The sequence below is a fragment of the Piliocolobus tephrosceles genome, chromosome 2 (genome assembly GCF_002776525.5).
Source record: "Piliocolobus tephrosceles isolate RC106 chromosome 2, ASM277652v3, whole genome shotgun sequence".
Classification (NCBI taxonomy): domain Eukaryota; kingdom Metazoa; phylum Chordata; class Mammalia; order Primates; family Cercopithecidae; genus Piliocolobus; species Piliocolobus tephrosceles.
In genome coordinates, this window is record NC_045435.1 from 174,552,255 (window position 1) to 174,574,667 (window position 22,413).

At 40.7% G+C, this 22,413-nt stretch overlaps 1 protein-coding gene across 5 annotated transcripts in view; it reads right to left on the bottom strand.

The window, feature by feature from the left end:
* Positions 1 to 2,378: 2,378 nt before the first annotated feature.
* Positions 2,379 to 22,413, bottom strand: part of LOC111550120 (schwannomin-interacting protein 1) — a 633,181-nt gene continuing 613,146 nt past the window's right edge. For 4 of the 5 annotated variants that reach the window (XM_023223380.1, XM_023223383.1, XM_023223381.1 and 1 more), the window contains 5 exons: positions 13,504 to 13,621; positions 11,931 to 12,128; positions 10,925 to 11,048; positions 7,555 to 7,648; positions 2,379 to 3,026 (listed from right to left, as the gene is read on the bottom strand). In XM_023223380.1, coding sequence (XP_023079148.1) covers positions 2,975 to 3,026; positions 7,555 to 7,648; positions 10,925 to 11,048; positions 11,931 to 12,128; positions 13,504 to 13,621 — 586 coding nt within the window. In that variant the 3' untranslated portion in view covers positions 2,379 to 2,974. Of the gene's footprint in view, positions 3,027 to 7,206; positions 7,649 to 10,924; positions 11,049 to 11,930; positions 12,129 to 13,503; positions 13,622 to 22,413 lie in introns of those variants that run through there. The other variant, XM_023223382.1, reaches the window with a different exon arrangement.

The window sequence follows — 22,413 nt, forward strand, 5'->3', positions numbered from 1 at the left end:
TGGGACTTGCAATTATTAACTTTTCCCTTAAGCATCACTGTTTTATAAATTAATAATTAATAAACAGGAAACAAAACTACAAGGATGCTTAAATCTCAGAAACTGGTAAAATTCAGAATGTTCCCACCACCTGAGCTCTGATCATTTACTTTTTATTCAACATTTATTTATTCAGTATTTCCTGGGTGTCAGGTGCCTTCATAAACATTATTCAGTCTTTATAATAATCTGAGGAGATGGTATTTACAGGTGATGAGATAAGACACAGACAGCTTTAGGAACTTGCTCAGGGTCAAATCCGTGGGAAGATGGAGTCAGCATTTGTGGTCAGTCCCTTCTGGCCTCAGAGCCTGCACACTCTCATCTACACCTCACTCTCTAAAAATGGGGAAGAGAAGCAGAACTTGATTTTTGAGGTTGGTTAGTCTAGCATTCTAAGCCGGTAAAGGTCCTAGTTTACATGTGGAAGGATGATCTACAGCAGGTAAGAATCCTGTTGGATATAATCCCAGTCCTTGCTGACAAGCGTAAGCAAAATTACTGGAAAGACTCAATCTCAAAAGAATTCCCTTAGAGAGTGACATTTCAACCACGGGCAGAGAAGGCTGAAAGGAGCACCAGTAAACTGAATGTAATTCTCCTCTGAGTATCTCAGGGCATGGTGGGAAGAACAGTTGTACTATCAGCTAGGCTTTGACCCAGAGGTATTCTGAGAGGCCCTTTGTGGGTATAATCTCATTTTCTCTCTTTTCTTCTCCAGTTGGGAGCTTTTCGGTTATGATTATGGGCTTCAAACAATTAGAAGAACTTAGAGGCCATGAATTTCTTTACAACATGCATTACTAGCCAGAGATTGCATGGCTTAAGACACAGAGAAAATGCATTTCTAAATTTTTACTGGAACTGGCAAGGATTTTAAAATGTAAGTCTTTTGTGGTGGGCTGAGTTTTAGCCCCAGGACTCCAGGTTGTGAGTGCCACCACAGGAGGTTCAGAAGGCCACACTACCTTCTCTTGCTTGGACACAGGCATTTTCCATAGCACTCTTTCCAGCTCTGCTCTCCCCACAGATTGCAAACTAATAGGAATATAGTATTTTTTAATTAGAAAAAAACTAGATACTTAGAAACATGGTTTAACAAAGCTAAAGGAAAGAAGAAAGTGGAAGGCAATGGTTCTCAACATGAGAATCTCCTGGAGACCTTTAAATGCCTCAGTGCCCAGGCTATACCGCAGACCATTTAAGTCAGTCCATGGGGGCGGGACCCAGGCACCAGTGGTTTCTAAAGCTCTCCAGGTGGTTCCACTGTGCAGTTAGAGACAAGAGCCACTGGCTCACTGACCAACATTCTCACCCAGTAGAAGCAGCAATGACGGTCCAGCAGCTGTGCTTGGATTCACAGGGCTGGGATCACCCCAGGAGATCCCTGACAGCTGGTGTGGGAATTCAGGGCCCAGTTAGAGACCTCTGGGCAGCCTAGGGCCCCACTCTTAAGCTTAGTAGCGAGCAGCAACCTGTCCTCCTCAACAGCCAACTCACGAAAACCACAATATATTTACGAACTGTGTTATTTTTCTATTCTACATGGAAATAACTTGTTTGAGGTCCATAAAAAATGACTAGTGTTACAATTTAAGATTACCTATTTTGCGAAACAGAAGGCTGTCTAGGAACATTGGCAAATCTTTTTAATTCCTTACAATACTTAGGATCTGAGTATTTTTGAGAAAGGAAAATGGAGACAGTTGTCTAAAGTTCTGTCTTCAGATTACATCATGGACCTTGGAGTGAAACCAGGTGGTCCGTGGGTGGTTCTGGAATGTTGACTTGTTCATCTTTGCTTTAGCTTATGGTTCCCTAATCACTACATGAATATTAGCTAATTAAATCTATTTTCTGAAACTCTCCACTTATTAAGAAACAGTCTGTAACTGCTTTAGACTTCGTTCGAATCTTCTTTCATGAGACCAACAGAATGGTTAAAAATTTGAAAATAGCAACAATGGGCCTTGGAGAAAGAGTAAATGCAAGTATCATTCGTTCATGTGGTGAATTTAGTAAATGGAGTTTGATACAATCATAGTGCCCTAACAAGACCAGCAGCTATTAAATACTAACGTGCTACAATTCCAGATGGATCACTTAAGCAGTAACAGAAGTGCAGGCTCTGATGCTACTGACCTTTGGTGTTCTTTGGATCACTCTCTCACACACACATACTCACAGACGTGCACTCACACTCATAATTTTCTGGGCAATTTGCCACCTTGTGTGTCCTCTAGAGCAATTAGTTTTTTCACTGACAAAAGTTTCCTGGTGGGGAATTTAGTTGGAGAGGGGTTAAGCCAGTATAAGGCTTGCTAGTGAGCAAAAAGACATATCATATGAAACAAAGTTTTAATTTTTATTTTACATATTTATACATAAAACTTTCAAGGAACCCTCTGAATCCAACAGAATGTTAATAGCACATCTAAAAAGGAACTTCAGGTAGTCAACATTCACAAAATGTTGAAAACTGAGTAAAATATACATATTACGGAGAGCTACAACTTTACTACGAGGCAGGCATGTATTTTTTGACTTGTATAGCACCGTCATTTACAGTTCTTCTTTAAAACTACAGTGAAGAATGAAAAGTAGTCAATGGGAAAATACTGTTCCAACTTAAAATCTCTAAACAAATAAAAATAAAGTTAAAACTACTCTCTTTTATTAACCGTGATTTGTGGTGGTGTCAGTACTGTACATTTTTTGTAACAATATTTTATTAAAATGCCTGATATTAAGTGGCACAAGTAAAAAATTAAAATAAATTAAGAAGCAAAGGCCAATCACTGGACATTAAGCTTCAGACATTATCAATGACTAACACTGATATTTGTTTGTTTCTGCACCACCTTTAGCAACAGCATTTTTACAACCACAGAAGCAAAATAAATTCTAGCTTGTTCTCTGGTTGAATGGCTTCTTTTCACTTTGCAGGCATTTTCTCTGCCATGTGCTTCTGCTGACTTTCAGCGTGTCTGTAAAATAATTAATACAATTATTTAGCATTATGTAGAAAGATCCAAACTGCTTTTCAATCAATAGCTACAGCATCCTGCAAACTGAAGTTCAGAGTTACTGACAGTGAAATACATGAGAATCAAGAAAAAGTACGTTATTCAAAGTCTTTGGACTCTGATTTGAACTCTTTTATTTTTACATTTTGTGTATGATTCCTTTTATTTAGTAAGCCACTGGATGAACCTGAGACTTATAGACATTACTACTTTTAAGAAGAAAAGTTATGTTTGAAAATGAAAAGAAATAAACATCTGGGATACTTTTATCAACAAATATTAAATATGTGTCTTCCATGGGTCTCGATACTGGGGATTTGATGGTAAGCAAGACAATGAGGTCTTTGTTCTCATGGGGAATATGTTCCAGTGGAGAGTGACAGGAAAGGAATAAATAGCAAACAAGGAAGTAACAGATGGAAATAAGCATGAAGCCAAAAGTCGAAACAAGGTGTTCTGATGAGAGTAACTGAGTGACTACTTATACCTAAGGACACATGCAGACACAGACCTAGATATTAACTAAGACTCCTGACAGAAACCCGGAGCCAAACATCTAATTCACTCCTGCAAAAGCCAGTGGCTAACAAATGGCAGGTCTTCATGGATGTAAAGATATTCCATGTTTGCATATTTTTTCCCCCAATTAATCCTAAGGGCATGGTCTTGGCAGTGAGGATATGGTGAGTCTTCTTACTTATCAAGCTCTATTATGGGCCAGGTCTGGTGGCTCACGCCTGTAATTCTAGCAACCTGGGAGGTGAGGCTGGTGGATCACGCGAGGTCAGGAGTTTGAGACCAGCCTGACCAACATGGTAAAACCGTGCCTTTACTGAAAATACGAAAATTAGCTGGGCATGGTGGTGTGTGCCTGTAATCCCAGCTATTCAGGAGGCTGAGGCAGGAAAATTGCTTGAACCCGGGAGGCCGTGGTTCTAGTGAGCCGAGACCATGCCATTGCACTCCCGCCTGGGTGACAAGAGTGAAACTGCATCTCAAAAAACAAACAAACAAACAAAACCAAAACAAGCTTTATTATGACCTGTGAACCCAAAAATAGGCCAGTGAAGCAGCTAGACAGTGGGGCAGAGGCGGAGGAGCGTGACTAAGCTGTTTACATCACTTGAATGGTCATTTCTCAGAGAACGATGGGGTTTGAAGGCTGCAAAGGACAACGGTTTTAAAGGACGATTTTAGGAAATGATAAATTTGGCAAGTGGAAAATATCTAGGGCTGTGGATTCCAGCTATAATCAAAGGTTTAGGCATAGTTTGTGTGCTGCCTGGACTTCAGTAGTCAGTGACGTCCGGTTGAACTCACTGGTTTTACGCAGAGGGTGTCATATCAGGGAAGACAAACTATAAATACTTTCAGAAACAGGGGAGTGACAAGAGTGTCCTTGCCACACTCAGCAGCCCATCAATAAATGGCACTATTCAACTGACATTAAAGGTACTCAGGAAAAAGTACCTTATCAATAGCTTTCCATTCCTTAAAAAATCTGTCCCCTTTAGCAGAACATCTCATGGCCCTGTTGATGTGTAACAAGAATCAAACATTTTCATAACTAACTCATATGCCTCACTTAAGCAAATCCAGATCAAGATATTTTGATGCCTAGTGAACTTGATTCCACTGTAGCTAATTACATTACAGTTCTCGCAGCAATTTTAAAATATACTACTCTGTACATGTACATGCACACACACACTCCTATGCACATGCACACACATACATCAAAATGTTTTCCAAGAAGGAAAGCAGAACAGATGGCACACAACTTCAGAAAATATTGAAAGTTGGGTAATTTTTTGAGACATAAATAAAATAGTGAATTTCATTAAAATTTTAAACAAAGGAGGGAAAGAGTTTCAGTCCATAAAACTAAAAGGTTCTTATCAGCAAGTTATATAAGAGTCCCTATTAGGATTTGTTTCACTGAAGCCCCACCAGAACTCTTTCTTTTTTTTTAAATCAACAATTGCTATTGAGGGCTTACTATGTGCCCAGCAGGCCCTGTGCTAGGCTCTGGGGACACAGTAATGAATGAAAATGACCTCACCTCTGTTTTCAGGGAATTCATAGTCAGGTGGGGAGAGACAGCAGACAAAGGAAACACAGTGCCATAAGGCTCCACATGACAGAGATGAGATGCTGTTAGGAACACTGAGGAGAAGGTCTTAACACAGTCTTATGATCAAAAGCAGGTCATATAATTGCTGGTGCTGTTTTGTAGACGCACCACGTGGCTGTTCATGTGCTGGAAACATGCCAGCATGGAATGACCCTGACACGCCAGGGTCAACTCCCCTGGGAATAGTCCTGATTTACATGGAGGTGTAATAAGTTTAATGCACTGACAATCCACACGAGAGGAGAATGAATGCTAAAGAGCCAAGAGTTTGGAGGTCAGGGAGGGCTTCTCCAAAGAAGCATCATCTAAACCTGTGGTTCCCAAATTTGGCTGTGCATGAGAATTATCTAGGAGCTTTAAAAAAATTCTCATGCCCAGGCTAGCCCACAAGAATAATTAAATAAGAATATCTGGGGTAGGATCCAGGCATCACTATTTTATAAGCCTCTCCACATGGTTGTGCTGTGCAATCCAAATTGAGAACTACTGATGAATGGACATCTGGAATAGTAGGAGTTGAACAGGTAAAGGGAAGAGGTGGACCACATGTCCCAGCAGTCCCCACAGCTACCCCCTCCGCCTTCTGAGATCTGGCTGCAGGACTCTAGGGCTGCTGCCTTGAGGGATGTTTAAGTATCCTCAGGTCCCTCCAATGAGGAAAGTTACTTTTCTGCAGCCAAGAGCAGATGTAGAAGCTTCTTCTCACCAAGAGAAAGGCTAGGCAAGGACATCATGTCCCTGGGGCCCATGGTAGGACTGCCCCCCAATTCAAAGGATGCCACCAACACCTTTAAATTAGTGACTCCTCTCCTTTTAACTCCATGGTTTTGCCTGCCCTGTTTCCGATGGTCACACCATCTGAAAGTTATAAAAACATACACTGCAAACCTAAGTATTAGCCTAACACTTAGAGAGAAGAGGCGGGGCCTCTCACCATCCTCCTTGCCAAAAAGAAATGCCAATACTATTTTGAGAGACAGAGAAAAGATCTCTGCTGTCACAGGTAAATCGTAGTTTACAAGAGTTTACATATTTTTCAAAAAAATGTAGGTCCTGATTGTATATTTTACCATTGATTTCCCATAATCTTAACACCTGCATGCAAACTTCTTGAGCTAACAAAAAAGGGATGTTTTATAACTGCTGGTGGTGTAGTGCCTGAATACATCTTTAGATGGCAATAATATTATTTGAGTGTTATTGTGATATTTCAGATGCAGGCAAATATGTTCAAAGAGTATGAGAAGGCTTACTGTTTCGTTTTGTTTTTGGCTAGGGATAGGGCAATATAATATGTAAAACATACAAAACAGTGCTGCCCGTAACTCTTAAAAAAGAAAGCTTAAACATATTTTTTCCAGCATTTTGCTACTAAAACTATTTTTTATATCATTGCATCATTAGACAATTATTTAACCCAGCATTACACATTGAGATGAGGTCCTATGGTAGGAGCTGGGAGCATTATTATCACTACATATGTTTTCAAGTTTCTCTGGGATTGTTGTAGATCATGTGGTTAATTCCTTACATCATTGTGACAAGAGGTGTTCCTTCTTTGGAGAGCCTTCTACTCTCTAAATACTATTTCTGGGATTAATAGCAATTACTATCTCTTGGTTTAAAGATTCCATATGGACCGTCTCAGAAAAGATGGCATAGTAAATATGTGCTCATAGGGATGTTTACAGCATTCCATGTACTTTATATGCTTACAGTGATAAGCTTTACTGCAAGGAAATCTGCAAAATGCAAAATTTTGACCAGCATTAGCCTAGTTTCCTTATCCCCTAGGAAGGGAAGCATTCTTTTTACCTCTTTAAAAAGAGGAAGTTGGAGCAAAGCCCAGCTAAAAACTCAAGTCCTGGAGTTTCCCTACGGTGAGAACAATCTGGTGGCACTGTGGCTGCAGAGAGATGCCAGTGTCCCTGCCTTCTGGACATGGCAGAGGCGATCAAGAACTGGATCATATAAGAGCTTGTGCTTTGGAGAACCCATCACACGGCTGCTTGTGTTGGAAACACGCCAGCATGACATGGCTTATGCCCAGCTTCCCAGGGGACAGTCCTTCAAGGTAAAGTCCTCCAAGACCAGAACTACTGACCTGATTTAGGTGGAGATGTGAGAAGTAATGCACAATCACAAGTGGGGGATGGTTGCTAACAAGCATGCATTTGGTAGGGACAACGGAATTCTGCTTCTCCTCCATCTGAACAGCTGGCACCAGCAAAGGCAAGGTGAGTTATTCATGGAAGTAGAGGAAGAAGTTCTCTAGAGCTAGTTTTTGCCTAATGCTTAGATTTCAGACCACCCTGGGCTTCTTTTCTTCTTTGGCAAGAGTGAAGCCACACTGACCTGGTCAAGTCTTCGATGTCCACCAGCATGGCATCCTGCTCTGTGTGCAGCTCATCTCGGATGAGAAGCAGCTGGACCAACTCTTCATTCAAGCCTGTGGCAAATAAAAGAGCATTTAAAAACAGATAAAACTGCCTCCAAGTCAGAATGTGTAACTATTTACAAACCAGTATACACACAAACAGCTACACATAATAGGAAAGATATTTTTGTAAAAGGTTAGACTTCTTATGTTGCAGAAACATGTCTAATTTGCATAATTATAGAGGTGTGGGAAGAAAAGGAGTCAAGTAGGAACTATTTCCAATTACCTTCATATTAAGGTGGGAAAATAAATGTTAGCTGTTAGGAGACTAGCTTGTTAGAAAAAGCAGGTTTTGTTTTGAAGAAATGTGAACAACAAAGCCTGGAGCACATTAAGTTTTCCATCCTTCAGCTTCAGGACACTACCCTCACACTGACAGTCAGGAGGGCCTCGAGGCCTGACTACTACATCAGATGCCGGCTAAAAGGAAGATATGCCAGGCATGCTCAAAGCCTTCACGCGGCCCTAGGAAAGGAGAAGCCCTAGGTGCAGGTTGTTTAGGAGAAAGTATTATCTGAAAATATTGGAAAGTCAGATTTGTAATATAGTTAGATATGCAAGACCTGAAGAAATAACCCCTGAAATTTCTAAACAACAGGGTGCCAAGGAAAATATTACTTAAGACTCTTTCTTTCTTTCTTTTTCTTTCTTTTCTTTTCTTTTCTTTCTTTCTCTTTCTCTCTTTCTTTCCTTCTTTCTTTCTCTTTCTTTCTTCTTTCTTTCTTTCTTTCTTTTCTCTTTCTTTCTCTTCCTTTCTCTCTCTCTCTTTCCCTCCCTCCCTTCCTTCTTTCCTTCCTTCCTTCGTTCTCTTTCTCTCCTCTCTTTCTCTCTCCCTCTCTCTTTCTCTCTCTCTCTTTCTCTCTTTCTTTCTGTTTGAAACGGAGTCTCACTCTGCTGCCTGGGCTGGAGTGCAGTGGCGCGATCTCGGCTCATTGCAACCTCCACCTCTCTCTTTCCTTCTTTCCTTCCTTCCTTCCTTCCTTCCTTCCTTCCTTCCTTCCTTCCTTCCTTCCTTCCTTCCTTCCTTCCAAGACAGGGTTTTGGCTTGCTAGCCAGGATGGTCTTGATCTCCTGACCTCGTGATCTGCCCGCCTCGGTCTCCCGAAGTGCTGGGATTACAGGTGTGAACCATTGCACTCGGGCCCAAAATATTCTAATCTTTCTGAAATCAGTGCACTGGGTTAATTGGACTCCTGCCACTGAAAAACATGAACAAGCAAAAGCTCTCTCTTGCTTTTTCCCTCAGAGAAGCTAAGCATTACAGCTGCAGGTCCCAGACACATGGAAGACAGTACCCATCTAGCAAGAGCTCTAGGCAGGGAAACAAAAGATAGAATGGGGGTGATCAGACAGGTCCCCCTTGGAAATGCTTTTAGATATCCTGACTTCAAATGATGCATTTATCTGCCTTTAGGTCAAACTAGTTTCCAATTTTAAAAGGAGACCCCCCCCCCAAAAAAAAAAAAATCACATGAAGAGGTCTAAAATTTCATCTGTTCCTGAAAAGGACTAGATGGCAATTTTAGTGTTTAAAAGTCTAAGGAAGATGTTTTAGTGGTAAAACATCAGAAAGTGTTTTCAGTACTTGAAAGAATAACAACTTTAGTAATTAATTTTCAACTAAAATTAAAATGTAGTTGTAGAATTTTTTAAAAATCCTGTGAATCTATGGTTTCTTAATCAAAATGTTTGACTCTTTCTCTTAATTTTAGAACAATATTCCATGTGTTAACTTGGCACTGAATATATCCAATTTTTTATTTGGATCTTGTGGAAAAATTTCATTTTTTCCAGTGTGCACTTGGGTAGCCTTTTATACTATCACTTAGTAGAGTGTCTACATATCTGAACCCTTAATGCATAGAATTTTTTTTCCAATATGAAGTTTTAAGCTTTTTATTATGGAAAATCTTCAAACTGTTACAGAAGCAGAGAAAACGGTTTAATGAATTTCCATGTATCTAACTAGCTTTAACAATTTTGAACTCATGGCCAAGCTTGGATCATTTCTCCGACTTCTACTGGATTATTTTAAAGCAAATTCCAGCTATCACATTATTTTATCTGTAAATGCTTTAGTATGTATGTCTAAAAGACAGGGGCTTTTCTTTTCTTTTCTTTTTTAGAGATGGAGTCTCGCTGTGTCACCCAGGCTGGAGTGCAGTGGCGCAATCTCGGCTCACTGCAAGCTCCACCTCCTAGGTTCATGCCATTCTCCTGCCTCAGCCTCCTGAGTAGGTGGGACTACAGACGTCCGCCACCATGCCCGGCTAATTTTTTGTATTTTTAATAGAGATGGGGTTTCACCGTGTTAGCCAGGATGGTCTCGATCTCCTGACCTCATGATCCGCCCGCCTCGGCCTCCCAAAGTGCTGGGATTATAGGCGTGAGCCACCGTGCCTGGTCGGCTTTTCTTTTTTAAATTCACATAACTGCAACACCTTTATCACACCTAAAATAAATCAATCTTTACTAAAACATTCAGTTAGTATTCAAATTTCCCTGTTTGGCTCATAAATGCTCTTTTCTTTTTATAGTTGGTTTATCTGAATGCATTTGGTTGGCATATCTCTTGAATTTCTTTTAATCTGTAATATCATATAATTATACAGACTCATTCCTCCCTGGGGCTGAAGAGATTGTGAATTTATCTGGCTTAACCAAACTGCCTAAGTGAGAATGTTCTCTCTTTCATCAGGTCAAGCAAACTGCCTATTCTCTGCATGGCCAATCACCTTGAGTGAGCACCACTCACCATTCCCTGTGGCCACTTCTGTTAAAGGTCTTTCTTTACTCTGGAGAGAAAAGTCCGTATTTTGTCACCCTGTAATTTTCACATATTGGTTCCACACACTTCTACCATCTGGAGTCCCAGGAAATGTGTCTAACTTAATTTTATTGATGATGCTGATAACCTATGATGAATGTGTATACAACTAAAGTAGAAAGCATACTTGTAGAGCAGATGACTTGTAACTACTGAATTGTGTTCCAGAAATAGGTGTTGTAAGTCAGGTACATGCACTGTGCTAGGAGTTGGGGATTTAAAATAAATAAAAGGGACCTGTAACTATTGTGAATCTTTAAAAATTTTTAAAGCTTCTGAACATTTTACAGCTAAAACAAATAACAACAACAAAAAAGAACCTTGTAATTCTCTTATTTTCGATGCAATCACACAGGAACCCAATGAAATGTTGTATGAAAAAATTGGACCAAGGAAGTAGCACTATCCCATGATGTTTTACATTGAATATCCTATTTTCAAGCATATCTTACACTTACTTTCTATCTGGGAATGGAGATCATTGACTATCACTTGTAGCTGCCCAATAGTCATGTCTCTCAGGTCGGTGGGTTTTAAACTTCTTTTCATCAAGCATTCACTTATATGAGGCATGTGTGGCAGCTGAAGATACAAAGGGGAAGAAATGGAGGAGTGAATAGAGCCACAAACACACTGAACGTAAGACCCAGTTTTCTCTTAAAAGACTCACTCATCCACCCACTGCAATCCAGTGATTAAAAGCTTTCCCAGGCTGTGTCTTTCCCAGTGTGGGGCCCTACATCCACACTACATTACCTAATACGCAATTGGCATCAAAGCACAACACTCCCAGCATCAAAAGCTTTTTGACTGGTTGTGAGTCAATGTTATAGCCACAAATGAATTACCAAGGAATATCAATAACATCGATGACATGGAAAAAATTAGTATCAGCTACTATTTAATAATTTATACCATGCTACAAGTACTGTGCTATGTGCTTTGAATACTTTATCTCACTGAATCCTCACAATCATACTCTGACACGGGCATTATCATCCCCATTTTATAGATGAGAAAACTGAGACTTCAGTAACTTGCTTAGAACTTCATAACAGGTCAATGGCAGAGCTAGACTTAAACTCCAAAGTCCAGGACTCCTGTTCACTTGAAACATGAGAATAAGAATTATAGCAATAGTAAGTTTGCCAGGACCAGTAGGTTCTTCGACTGAGATTGCTTTAAAGGAATTTAAATATTCCCATGACAGTTAATATTGTTCCTAAGAAACAGTAGATATCAATCAAGAGGAAACTTTACTTTCGTGAAATCTATTGCTTATGTATTTTTCAGCGCTACAGTAGGAAGGAAAAAGAAACAAACTTAATCATTTCTCAGTGACAGGACTTTTTACAAACTGCCTTAGAGAAACCCAAGTTTGCATAATTCTGGGAAAGGACTGGGACAGTGTCAACCATTTCTGGCCCCCAAACTCTTTCTTGCATTTCAGCTTTTGCTGCTTACAAGATCAGCGACGGGAGACTTTTTCCTGTTCTGTTTCTCCACTTCTACTTGCATTTTGGCCATTGGTTTGGCCATGGCAAGGGCCATTTTGGCTTCAGCTTGCAATTTCTTTTGCCTTGTAAGGAAGTCCATGTCATCCAAGGATTCAGACTCCTCTTCAGTAGTGTCTCTATCAGAATAGGAAGAACTCTGTTTGCTCTGTAAAGGGAAAAAGAGCAGCCTGAGCCTTCCATGCATGCCAGCTAGCATCCACTTAGAGATGGGCTAAAATACCCTCTGAGCCTTCTCCCAGAGCAGCTCAGAGTTTCCTCCATCAATGTGACTTGCTGCTTGAGTTGATAAATCTCAAGTAACATAAAAAGGGTCTAGTTTAAAATAGATTTTAGCATAAACAGAGAGACCAGTATAGTTAATAATGGGAAATATATTTGTGACAACTTCGAAATATGTCTTTGATTCTTGGTCTCAAAACTTTCCTGAAGTGACCAGACATAAGAAAATATTGACTCAGAGTCAAGGCCCTACGTAGGTTCTTTGAGTGGACAGGATCTCAGGTATCCAATGATGTTCTGATGTCGCATTGCACTCAATGACAACAGTTTCCTCTTTGTTGGTCTTTGGTAAAAAATGCTATAGACAGACCTCACAGAGAGGAAATAATACCAGCAACAGGCACCCAAGATTATTCAGCCAACTTCTGTAATGTGAAGGAAAGACATGAGCTCATATTTCTAAGCCCAATAGGGAAGAACTGGGTTTAGCTTATTTTCTCTTTATAATTTTTAGAGCATATCTAATTTCTCTCTCTTTCTGATACGGTTTGGCTGTGTACCCACCCAAATCTCATCCTGAATTGTAACTCCCACAATTCCCATGTGTCATGGTAGGAACCCAGTGGGAGGTAATTGAATTATGGGGGTGAGTCTTTCCTGCACTGTTCTTATGATAGTGAATGAGTCTCACCAGATCCGATGGTTTTAAAAATGTAACATGTGACTTGCTCCTCCTTGCCTTCCGCCATGATTGCAAGGCCTCATTAGCCATGTGGAACTGGCTAAGTCCATTAAACCTCTTTCTTTTGTAAATTGCCCAGTCTCGGATATGTCTTTATCAGCAACATGAAAATGAACCACACCCTCTCTCTCGTTAGAGACAGGATCTCACTATGCTGCCCAGGCTGGAGTGCAGTGGTGTCATCATAGCTCACTGCAGCCTTGAACTCCTGGCTCAGGTGATCCTCCCGCCTCAGCCTCCTGAGTAGCTGGGACTATAGGCACCATGATCAGCTAATGTTTGTATCTTTTACAGAGACAGGGTTTTGCCATGTTGCCCAGGCTGGTGATTTCCGTAATGGTTTAATATGAAAATAGTTATTAGCTTTAAGAAAGCTTATATATCTCTATTTTATTACAACTTTGACTTTTTAATCATTGTCAAATTTTAGGAGCATGCAATTCCAAGAAACTTTTCTTTTTTAATCTCTGAAATGTTTGTTCCTGATTCACAATAGAAAAGAAGCTAAATGGCCAGGAAATCACAACACCGAGCTTCAGCTGGTGCTGTTTGGACTCACCATGGGAGACAAGGGGGTGTCCAAGCTGGTTTCAGTCTTACTGTCATCAGCATCACTGTCCTTATCACTGCCACTGTCGTTGACAAAGCATATCTGCAAGTTCATCCCACTCTGCAGTCTGGGCAGAAACAAACAGGACACTAGTTCTAGTTAGCTATTGGTTATTTGGCTTCAGCCAATAGAACTGTCTGATTTTGCTAACAGAAAGTAGTCTTATGTGTTCTTCACATGGAGAAGTGAGCAACCAATATTACTCTCCACGTCTAAATAACTCTTAGTAGAGGATTTTCCAATGTTCTGTGAGTTTTTTCCTCACCAGTTTCATGGTAAGTGAAAAATAATTTAAGGCCACATGTTAGAGCACCCAGCACAATACCAAATAGATAGTTGGCACACAATAAAAATGTGTTGAGTCTTTGAGTTTACAGTCCTGTCAATCAAGATGAATGGGGTCCTCAGGCAAATAAGGCTGTGTGGTGTCATCTAGAGTCCCGTCCCAGGGGACAATCAAAGACTCTCTCACTGGAGCCAGCATCCCAAGGCCACAACTCTCTGAAGAAAGACTCCTTTTCTCCCAAATAGACAGAATAGGGTCATCTGAAGGAAATCTTTAAGGCAGTTGCCAAAAGTCAACCGAGGGAGCTCATTTATATCCTTAAGAAAGGAAAACACCACACGTTCACACTTAAAAACATGTAAGGAAGCCCCAAACCCAGGCAGGAAGGTGCAGCCTTAGAACACAGCAAAGTTCTGCAGACCGCCTCCTGCACACAGAACCTCAGGGACAGAGACCTCTGGGAAGCCATTATATGTGTAGTGAATCCTGAAACTCCAGGGCTGATGTTGTTGGAAGCACAGTCACAAAGGGTAACCTCACCATGTAGCTGCCACTCGCAGGCCAGACTGCAAAGCCAACTTTTTGTCCTAATCTTTTGAAGTTGAACACATTTCAATACTGTTTGGCGATAAAGCGTTTTTAAAGAAATAGTTTTCCTAGCATCTCTAGTAGCCCCAGTCTCTGTTTAAGCTTAGGGAAAGAAAAGGCAAAGGAGGTTCCTATACAAGAAGAGATCCCAAGGAAGGTGAGGTTTAGGGCAGAGGACGCTGCCAGGTTTAGGTCAGAGGACGCTGAATTTCTCTGGCATTATTACTGTCATAGGGAGAAATGTCAAGAACAACTTACCTGAGATTTGACTTTTCAATTCCAATGGTAGGAATGCTTTGTAGAAATTGCTCAGATCACTCATTTAAAGTGCTTCTTTTATTGAACACAACACAGAACCCAGAAAAAGAAAATCTGATTTAACACGGGAACCATAATTGTTATGGGTATGCGCTGCCACCTATTGTTAAATTCTATAATTACTGAAAATCCCAGCTTAACAAACCCTGTTAAGAAAATGCAGCCGTTCCCTCAGTCTGCCCAGCTCTATTCGCTCCCTACCCTCAAGGCACAGGCAAGGGGAGCCAGGCACAGAGCTAGGGCTTAGAAAGCAATACACCCCACTGTGAACATCTGAAGGTGTTTGGAGTGAGCTGAACTTAGGTTCTGAATCCTTACTTCTTTCTCCAGGCACATTACAAAAGCTCTATGACCCTCAGTTTCCTCATCTGTAAAATGGGTTGAATAGTAGCAAACCCAGTGTTATGCAGGAAGGATTAAAATAGTTCATTCAGAGCTTAGTGCAGGGCAAGTGACCTGCACATGTGAGTTGCTCTCCATTCTCTATTCGTTGAAAGTCTAAACAAAAGGAACAGAATTTTAGAGGTGAAGTGACTCTCTAAAGTCACTTACTCTAATACTGCTTGTCCTGTCACAATAATCCCTGATGTAGAATCAACTCTCTGAGACGACACATTGTCTATTAGGCAGTTTGCTCTTCTATTGAGCTGGGATTTGCCGCCTTTTTACTTTTATCCATTGGATATACATACATACCTACATACACACACACACATATATATATATATATATATATTTTTTTCCTGGAGAAATCTAATACGTTCAGGTTACCCTTTGATTCCATGCAGGTGTAGAAATTTTAATGTCTGTTAGTCTAAAAAAATAAACTCAACCCCCTTTTAATAATAATACTCAAGATCTATGGGTTGGAAGATGGTGGGAAAAAAAACTGTTAGCAAATTAAAAACAGACACATTTTAAAGACAAATCCTAATTTGAATCTAGGATTACGTAGCATTTTCTATTTATTGAATAAAGTCTTGAGAAGAAGGGTCTGGCTACTGGATACACAGATTATAAAAATATAAAATAACCCACAATACAAAATACAAAGCAAAATAAAGTTTACAATGTCCAGAGATACATATTTTCACTCACAAGAAGTTTGATCATAAGTTCTGTTGTTCTGCTGCTACGCTGACTTCTTTTTGAAGGATTAACCCAGACTTAAACATCCCATACAGTCTAACTCAGGAAAGAAAAAAAAAAAAAAAGTTGGGGGAGATTTAGTAGTCTGTGTAAAATAAAAAAAAACGCCGCAGGTAGAAATTCAGAAAATCGCCTTAGTACCACATTATCCCCATGGGAAACTGAAGAGAGCTTCTTATAGGGTGAGACATAATTCCTTATAGTGGTAATCACCAAGAATGTTACTCTCAGGAAAAGGAAATTATATGACATAACAGCTAATGGTTCAGAGGGGATTTTAGTAAAGACATCTTAAAACGAGCTCAGGTTTCAAGAAGGATTTGTTTGCTTTTAGCCTTTAAGAGGGTTTTAAGAAGAAATCAGCTCTCAGTGAAACTCAACCACAGCTCCCAAGCAGCCTGAATGGATGAGTGGGGCCACCTGGTGCTGCTGAAGGCCTCTGTGCCCAGGGTGGAAGAACAGATAACCCCTGTTCCAGGACCCTGCCCACCCTAGGAGACATGGCTGTTCTTGAGGCTCACATCTGAAAACCGAAGTTCCCCGGGCCTCTGTCCCTCACACTGCAGTGCATCTGGCTGCCCTCATAACCAGTCTTGCAAAATTCAGGCTGCAGGGGGCCTAATTTACCTAGATCTCTCAAGCACAGTCTGAGGTGAAAACAAAACACCATCCTCATCTTGTTAATTAGAGATATAATTTCAAGGTATCCAATTCAAGGTTACTTGATGTTTCAAGTGGCATTTACCAGAGCACTGTGCAAAGACTGCTGGAAGTCAGCCTTGCCTGTCGATTTCATTTCTGAAAGGTCTGTCCTGGTTATCCCAGAAAGCTCTTCTCCCTTACATACCACAAAGCAATCAAAACCAACGTTGCTGCCCAGAGCTACTGACAGGGAGCACCAGGGGTCTGGAAAGAGGGTGTCCTCGATGGAGAATGCCCAGAAACATGAAGAGCTAAAGACTAAGTGTGTCTTCTGGACATCTCAGTGTGAGCAGGAGTGGCCTCTGTGTGACAGTGCCTACTGGCCAGGAGCAGGAGGGCACTTGGTAGGGAGGCTGCACAGCAACCTCGTCTGCTTGGCATTTACAGTGAGGAAGGCTGCTATTTAGAAAACACTGGTGCTGATTTCCAACTACTGTTACCAGGGATACTATTAAAATATGCACAGGAATTGAGAAGATGGCAGAGATGAAAAGTTTTTAACTAGGAAGAGAATATCTCAAAAACTCAGCCAAGTGGTAATATGATTTTGTATAAAGGTAACTTTTTTTTCAAAATACAGGGACAAGAGCAGTTTATTCCCTAAGAGAAACAATGCCGTGGCCCTGAAGTTTGCTGGTGACTGCTAGAGGAGCAATGGTCATTGTGAATCGGGACTCTGTTCTTGGCTTTGGGTTGTAGTGACCGGGATTGGGCTGGTCTGAGACCAGCTCTGAAGCCTGGAACTACTTGCTTTTTTTCTGATATTAGGAAGGGGAATCTCCCAGCACCTGCTTAGACCACTAGTATCTACGTACAAACATTCAAGATTCATTGGTAAGATTTTTATCCCGCTGTCCACAGCACCTTGGTTCACTTTACTTGAACTGTTGCATTGAAGTTTAAAGTATGTTCACTTACATTCTCTCCCGGGGCTGTGGATTACAGGCAAGATACACTTACTCAGAGAAGTCAAATGACTTGTCCCAGACCTGCGACAACCTCTTTATAAAAATTGTCTCAATTCTTCCTCTCCTTATACCCATCTCCTCTGTAATGTTACTGTGCAGCTTCTCCCATTGAGAAGTGGAGTCTACTTCCCTAGCCCTGGGCTGGCCTTGGAACTCTTCTTTGCCAGTAGAATGCAGAGGAAGTTCCAGTTTCCCCCTCAGGGAGCCCTGCCACCACCCTCAGAACAGGTCCAGGCTAGCCTGCTGGCGGTGTAATGTTGTAGCACAGAGCTCACTTTGTAGCACAGAGCTCAACCGGCAGTTGTCTCAACTGAAGCCCTAGACAGGTGTGAGAGCCCAGCCAAGAGCAGTAAATACACCTTGCAACCTGTAGCTGACTGGAGATGATTGAGTAAGCCTGTCCAAGTTCAGGTCAGATCAGAACCACGCAGCTGACCTACAGGATCCTAAGGAGAAATAAAGGTTGATCATTGTATGCTACTGATGTGGGTGGCTTTTTTAAAAAATTATGCATCATCATTGTGGCAATAGGTAACTGGTACAGGTTCACAAAGCAAAAGGCTACAGGCTGGACTTCTGATTTCAGAATCCGGTGGCCTTTCCCTTATACTACACTTAGCCTCAGGTTTGAATTTATTAGATCCTTTCTGTATCTGGCAATATAATTTTAAAGTAAATATGCCTCCTATACTTGCTTATAATTTCAAGGCAATTGTATGGTTTTCCTTAGGACACAGAATGAAAGGGAATGCCCCATAGGCCAGGGATTTCAAACATGCATTGCTCATTATCTGCCTACAACCAGCGTGGCTCAAGGGCCTTTGGCCCTGCTATGCCATTCATTACTCAGTATCCCCAACTAGTTTGTGGCTGGGTCATTAAAATACATTATTTCCTTTATTTTAAAGGATCTTTGATGCATGATTTCAAGATTTTATATATAATGAAAAACTGCCCATAGTTTTATACAATATCTCTTTCTGTTTCATGAGAATTTCAAAAGTGATGAAACATAAAATATGGACTGCAACTACTCAAGTAGCTATAAACACATTTCATTTTTCTGAGAATCTGTCATGAAGAAAGAATGTGAGAACAACTGAGGTTTGGGTAAGCTTTAGACATACTGCACGTGTGATGGTGTCTCTATAGAATGTGTTCAGTTAGGTTAAAATGACGTACTGCTACTCCTTGTAAATTGTAAAATAGTCTTCCCATCCTGAAAACTCTGCCCCTTTCCCTTCTTTTCCCTACTGACTGTTCTATGTTGATATTTACCTTGAGTTACAGAAATGCCTATTACTACTCAAAAACACAAAAAAGAAAGGAAAGGCAAAATTTCTGCCTCACAATATTTGTTACGAAAATACAATGCTATATTTTAGCAAATATTGCTGGTCCAACAAAAATCATCACACACACAAAATGACTATAAATGATTTTTATAACTATATAATGCAGAGAAAAAAAGAGTTACATGTTCATTCATGCATGCATTCATTCATTTGATGATCAGGCAATAATAGTTCTGTAAATTTCAAGGCACCAATAGGCTGGTGCTGAGTAGCTGCTGTCCCCGTCAGCCAGGGCACCTTCTAGTTTGCTGCAGTCCCCAGTATTCTCTATTGCTTTTTAATCTGTGATACTTCACTCACTTATGTATCTTTTCGGCTCCTGGGGGCATTTTATGGTTTGTGGCCCCTACGTTAAACAGATGCAAATAAAAACTAGGTCTTCTAACAGATACCAAGCCCTTGGATCATTAAGTTACAATGTATAGATAGAAATGTGGAATACACAGAGCATATGTTTTCTCATATGTGAAACAGGGACCTCAAGAAACACTTAGTGGAATCTCCCTGTCTTATATATGGGAAAATACTTTTGCTATCTGGACATTAACAAGGTGTTAACCAGAAGAGTGAAAAAGCAGAGAACTACAGAAGGAAGGAGGTCTTGGGGAACTGAGGTTGGGCGGAATGAATACAGAAGAGAGAGAGAAAAGCTGACCCTCCAGTAGTTATGTGCCCAGAGAAGTAATGGGTAGTTTCTAACTATATGCCAAAGAGAGGATTGGGGAGGACATTATGTCTCTTTATATCCTGTCCTGATCCCCGTCTTACAGGACTCAGGCGTTTGGCTTCCTCAGCAGAAGCTGATGAAGGCAGCTCCAAAGGTAGCTGGAGTGTGAATGGCCCTCTCTGGGTTTTCTCCTCCTAATCTTATGCATAACTCTCTTTTTTTCTACTTGCTCTTCTAAGACTAGTTCTGGAGCCTTCCGTCTGTACATGTTCACATGATAGCTGGTAAGCACACCGGCCATTCTGTGGCACCACATGGCCACAGAGTCTCCTCACCTAATTAGGCAACTAATAGAAAAGGGAAACTACCACTTACCTGCTTTTCTTTGCAGAAATATCGCCCCTGTATCCTAACCTGAATCTCCAGAGAGCTATAAATACTTGCATTCCTCAGACGGCTGTTGGTTCTAAATCTACATCAGTGTCCATTTCCTTCACTAATGACCATTCTCATGTAATTAAATTTGGAATTACAGGATCTTAATGTTGGGAAAATGCTTTTCTACTGAAATGTTCTCTACCATGAATGAAAAACCAGAACAAGGCCTCTTCTGATACTAGGAATAAAACTGCCATCTCTCATAGGCACCAAATGTTATCTACTTCCATCTTAAATAAGGCTAAGTAATTTCCAAGTAATCTGCATTCTGAAATTAAAAGTTACTGTTTTTGAGCATCTACTATGTGCCAGGCATTTTGCTATTTTACAGTAACCCTCAGATACACATGAAGTAGCACTGTGAACCCTGTTTCACATATGAGAAAACAGTGGCTCAGAGAGGTAAAATTACACAACATCACAACACTGATACTTCAGGAAAGTCTGTCTTGAAATGTCAGGGCACTTTAAAAAGGATGAAACAAATGCATTAATGGTAGAAAAAAAGAGAAGAAAGATTTAAAAAAAAAAAAGAAAGCAAAACCAAACCAAAACAAAAACAAAAAGCTGGCAACAACTTAAATGCCTAACAATAAAGATTGAGAAAGTATATTATGGTGAAATATATGACGGGCTATTCTGCAGCTAGTAGAAATACTAACCTTATGAATAAGATTAGTCCAATATTATTACATTAGATGAATCTTATGAATAAGAATAGTCCAATATTATTAGATTGGATGAAAGTTTCCGACTATTAAGTAAAAGAAAGTAGGCTAAAAACAGTACCTATGCTATAATTTCAATTTTACAAACAAAAATAAGCAGATATATGTGTAGAAAAAAATGTCAGGAAATATACTTTTTTTTTTTTTTTTTGGTGAAAGACATTCAGTTGGCTTTGGATTTTCCTCTTTTGAGCACCTCTGAGGTGCTACATATGGGCATTTGGCAGGAATTTACTTATTTTTATTTTTATTTTTTTGAGACAGAGTCTCACTCTGTTGCCCAGGCTGGAGTGCAGTGGTACAATCTTGACTCACTGCAACCTCTGCCTCCTGGGTTCAAGCGATACTCCTGCCTCAGCCTCCCGAGTAGCTCGGACTACAAGCACCCCTCACCACACCCGGCTTTTGTATTTTTAGTAGAGACAGGATTTCACCATGTTGGCCAGGCTGGTCCCAAACTCCTGACCTCACATGATCAACCTGCCTTGGCCTCCCAAAGTGCTGGGATTACAGGCATGAGCCACCGCGCCCAGCCCTGGCAGGAATTTAAAAAAGAAAAGGAAAGAACATGACTGAGTTGATGATTAGCATTTGTGTGTTGGAGAAAAGGTGAGTAGAACAGTGTTTGATAGCTGGAAGAGGATGGCTGTGTGTCTGACTCAGCCACGTCTATGCAGGGACTGACTCACACGAGTCAGGCCGGGTTTTTGTTTTTGGCAGAGTGCTAGGGGTGGTGGGAGATCCGTGGGCAGCAAGAAACATTTTCTTGTAAGTGAACATTTCTGTGGATGGACTGTGATTCAACTGTTGACATCCCTCCTCAGTTCAGTCTCGATTTCATTCTCCTCCTTGGATCTGCAGTAAATTATAGACTCTAACGTAATTGATATAAATTTAACTGCATTTTTAAAGCCAGGCTGCCTATTTATTCTGCCCAGCCCAGACAGAGTTTAAATATCTATCTACCCCACCTGCTGATGAGTTTCGGCTGTTGCGGCAATGAAGGTTAGAGAAGAAATACTTTTCCCCTTCCAGACCTTTGAAAATGTTCATGCGGACTGGGTAAAAACATGACAGCGGAAAGTCAATGCCTGTGTGTGTTTCTGAGGCATATTCCTGAAGTAGGTGAAAATCTCAATTGCCAATTCTTTTATTCTTTTGACCACTAAAGCACTGCTTTACCACTTTTTATGTTCATGTTTGGAAACATTTTGGGGCCACCATTTAGGCTTGGTTCCATGGTAAGCTTCATCTCAAAAACACTGGCTTTCATGATTTAGTTTGTGACTGTTTGAATTCTAAGCAGTTGTGAAAAAGAACGCAGTGGATCGATAAGACTGCATTGATTCTATGAAGCGTGGTTATTCATGTTTTGCAGTCTTTATTTATTTTTTATTTTTTGAGACGGAGTTTTGCTCTTGTCACCCAGGTTGGAGTGCAATGGCACGATCTCAGCTCACCGCAGCCTCTGCCTCCAGGGTTCAAATGATTCTCCTGCCTCAGCCTCCTGAGTAGCTGGGATTACAGGAGGCCGCCACCACACCTGGCTAATTTTTGTATTTTTAGTAGAGATGGGGGTTTCATCATGTTGACTGTGTTGATCTTGAACTCCTGACCTCAGGTGATCCACCTGCCTTGGCCTCCCAAAGGGCTGGGATTT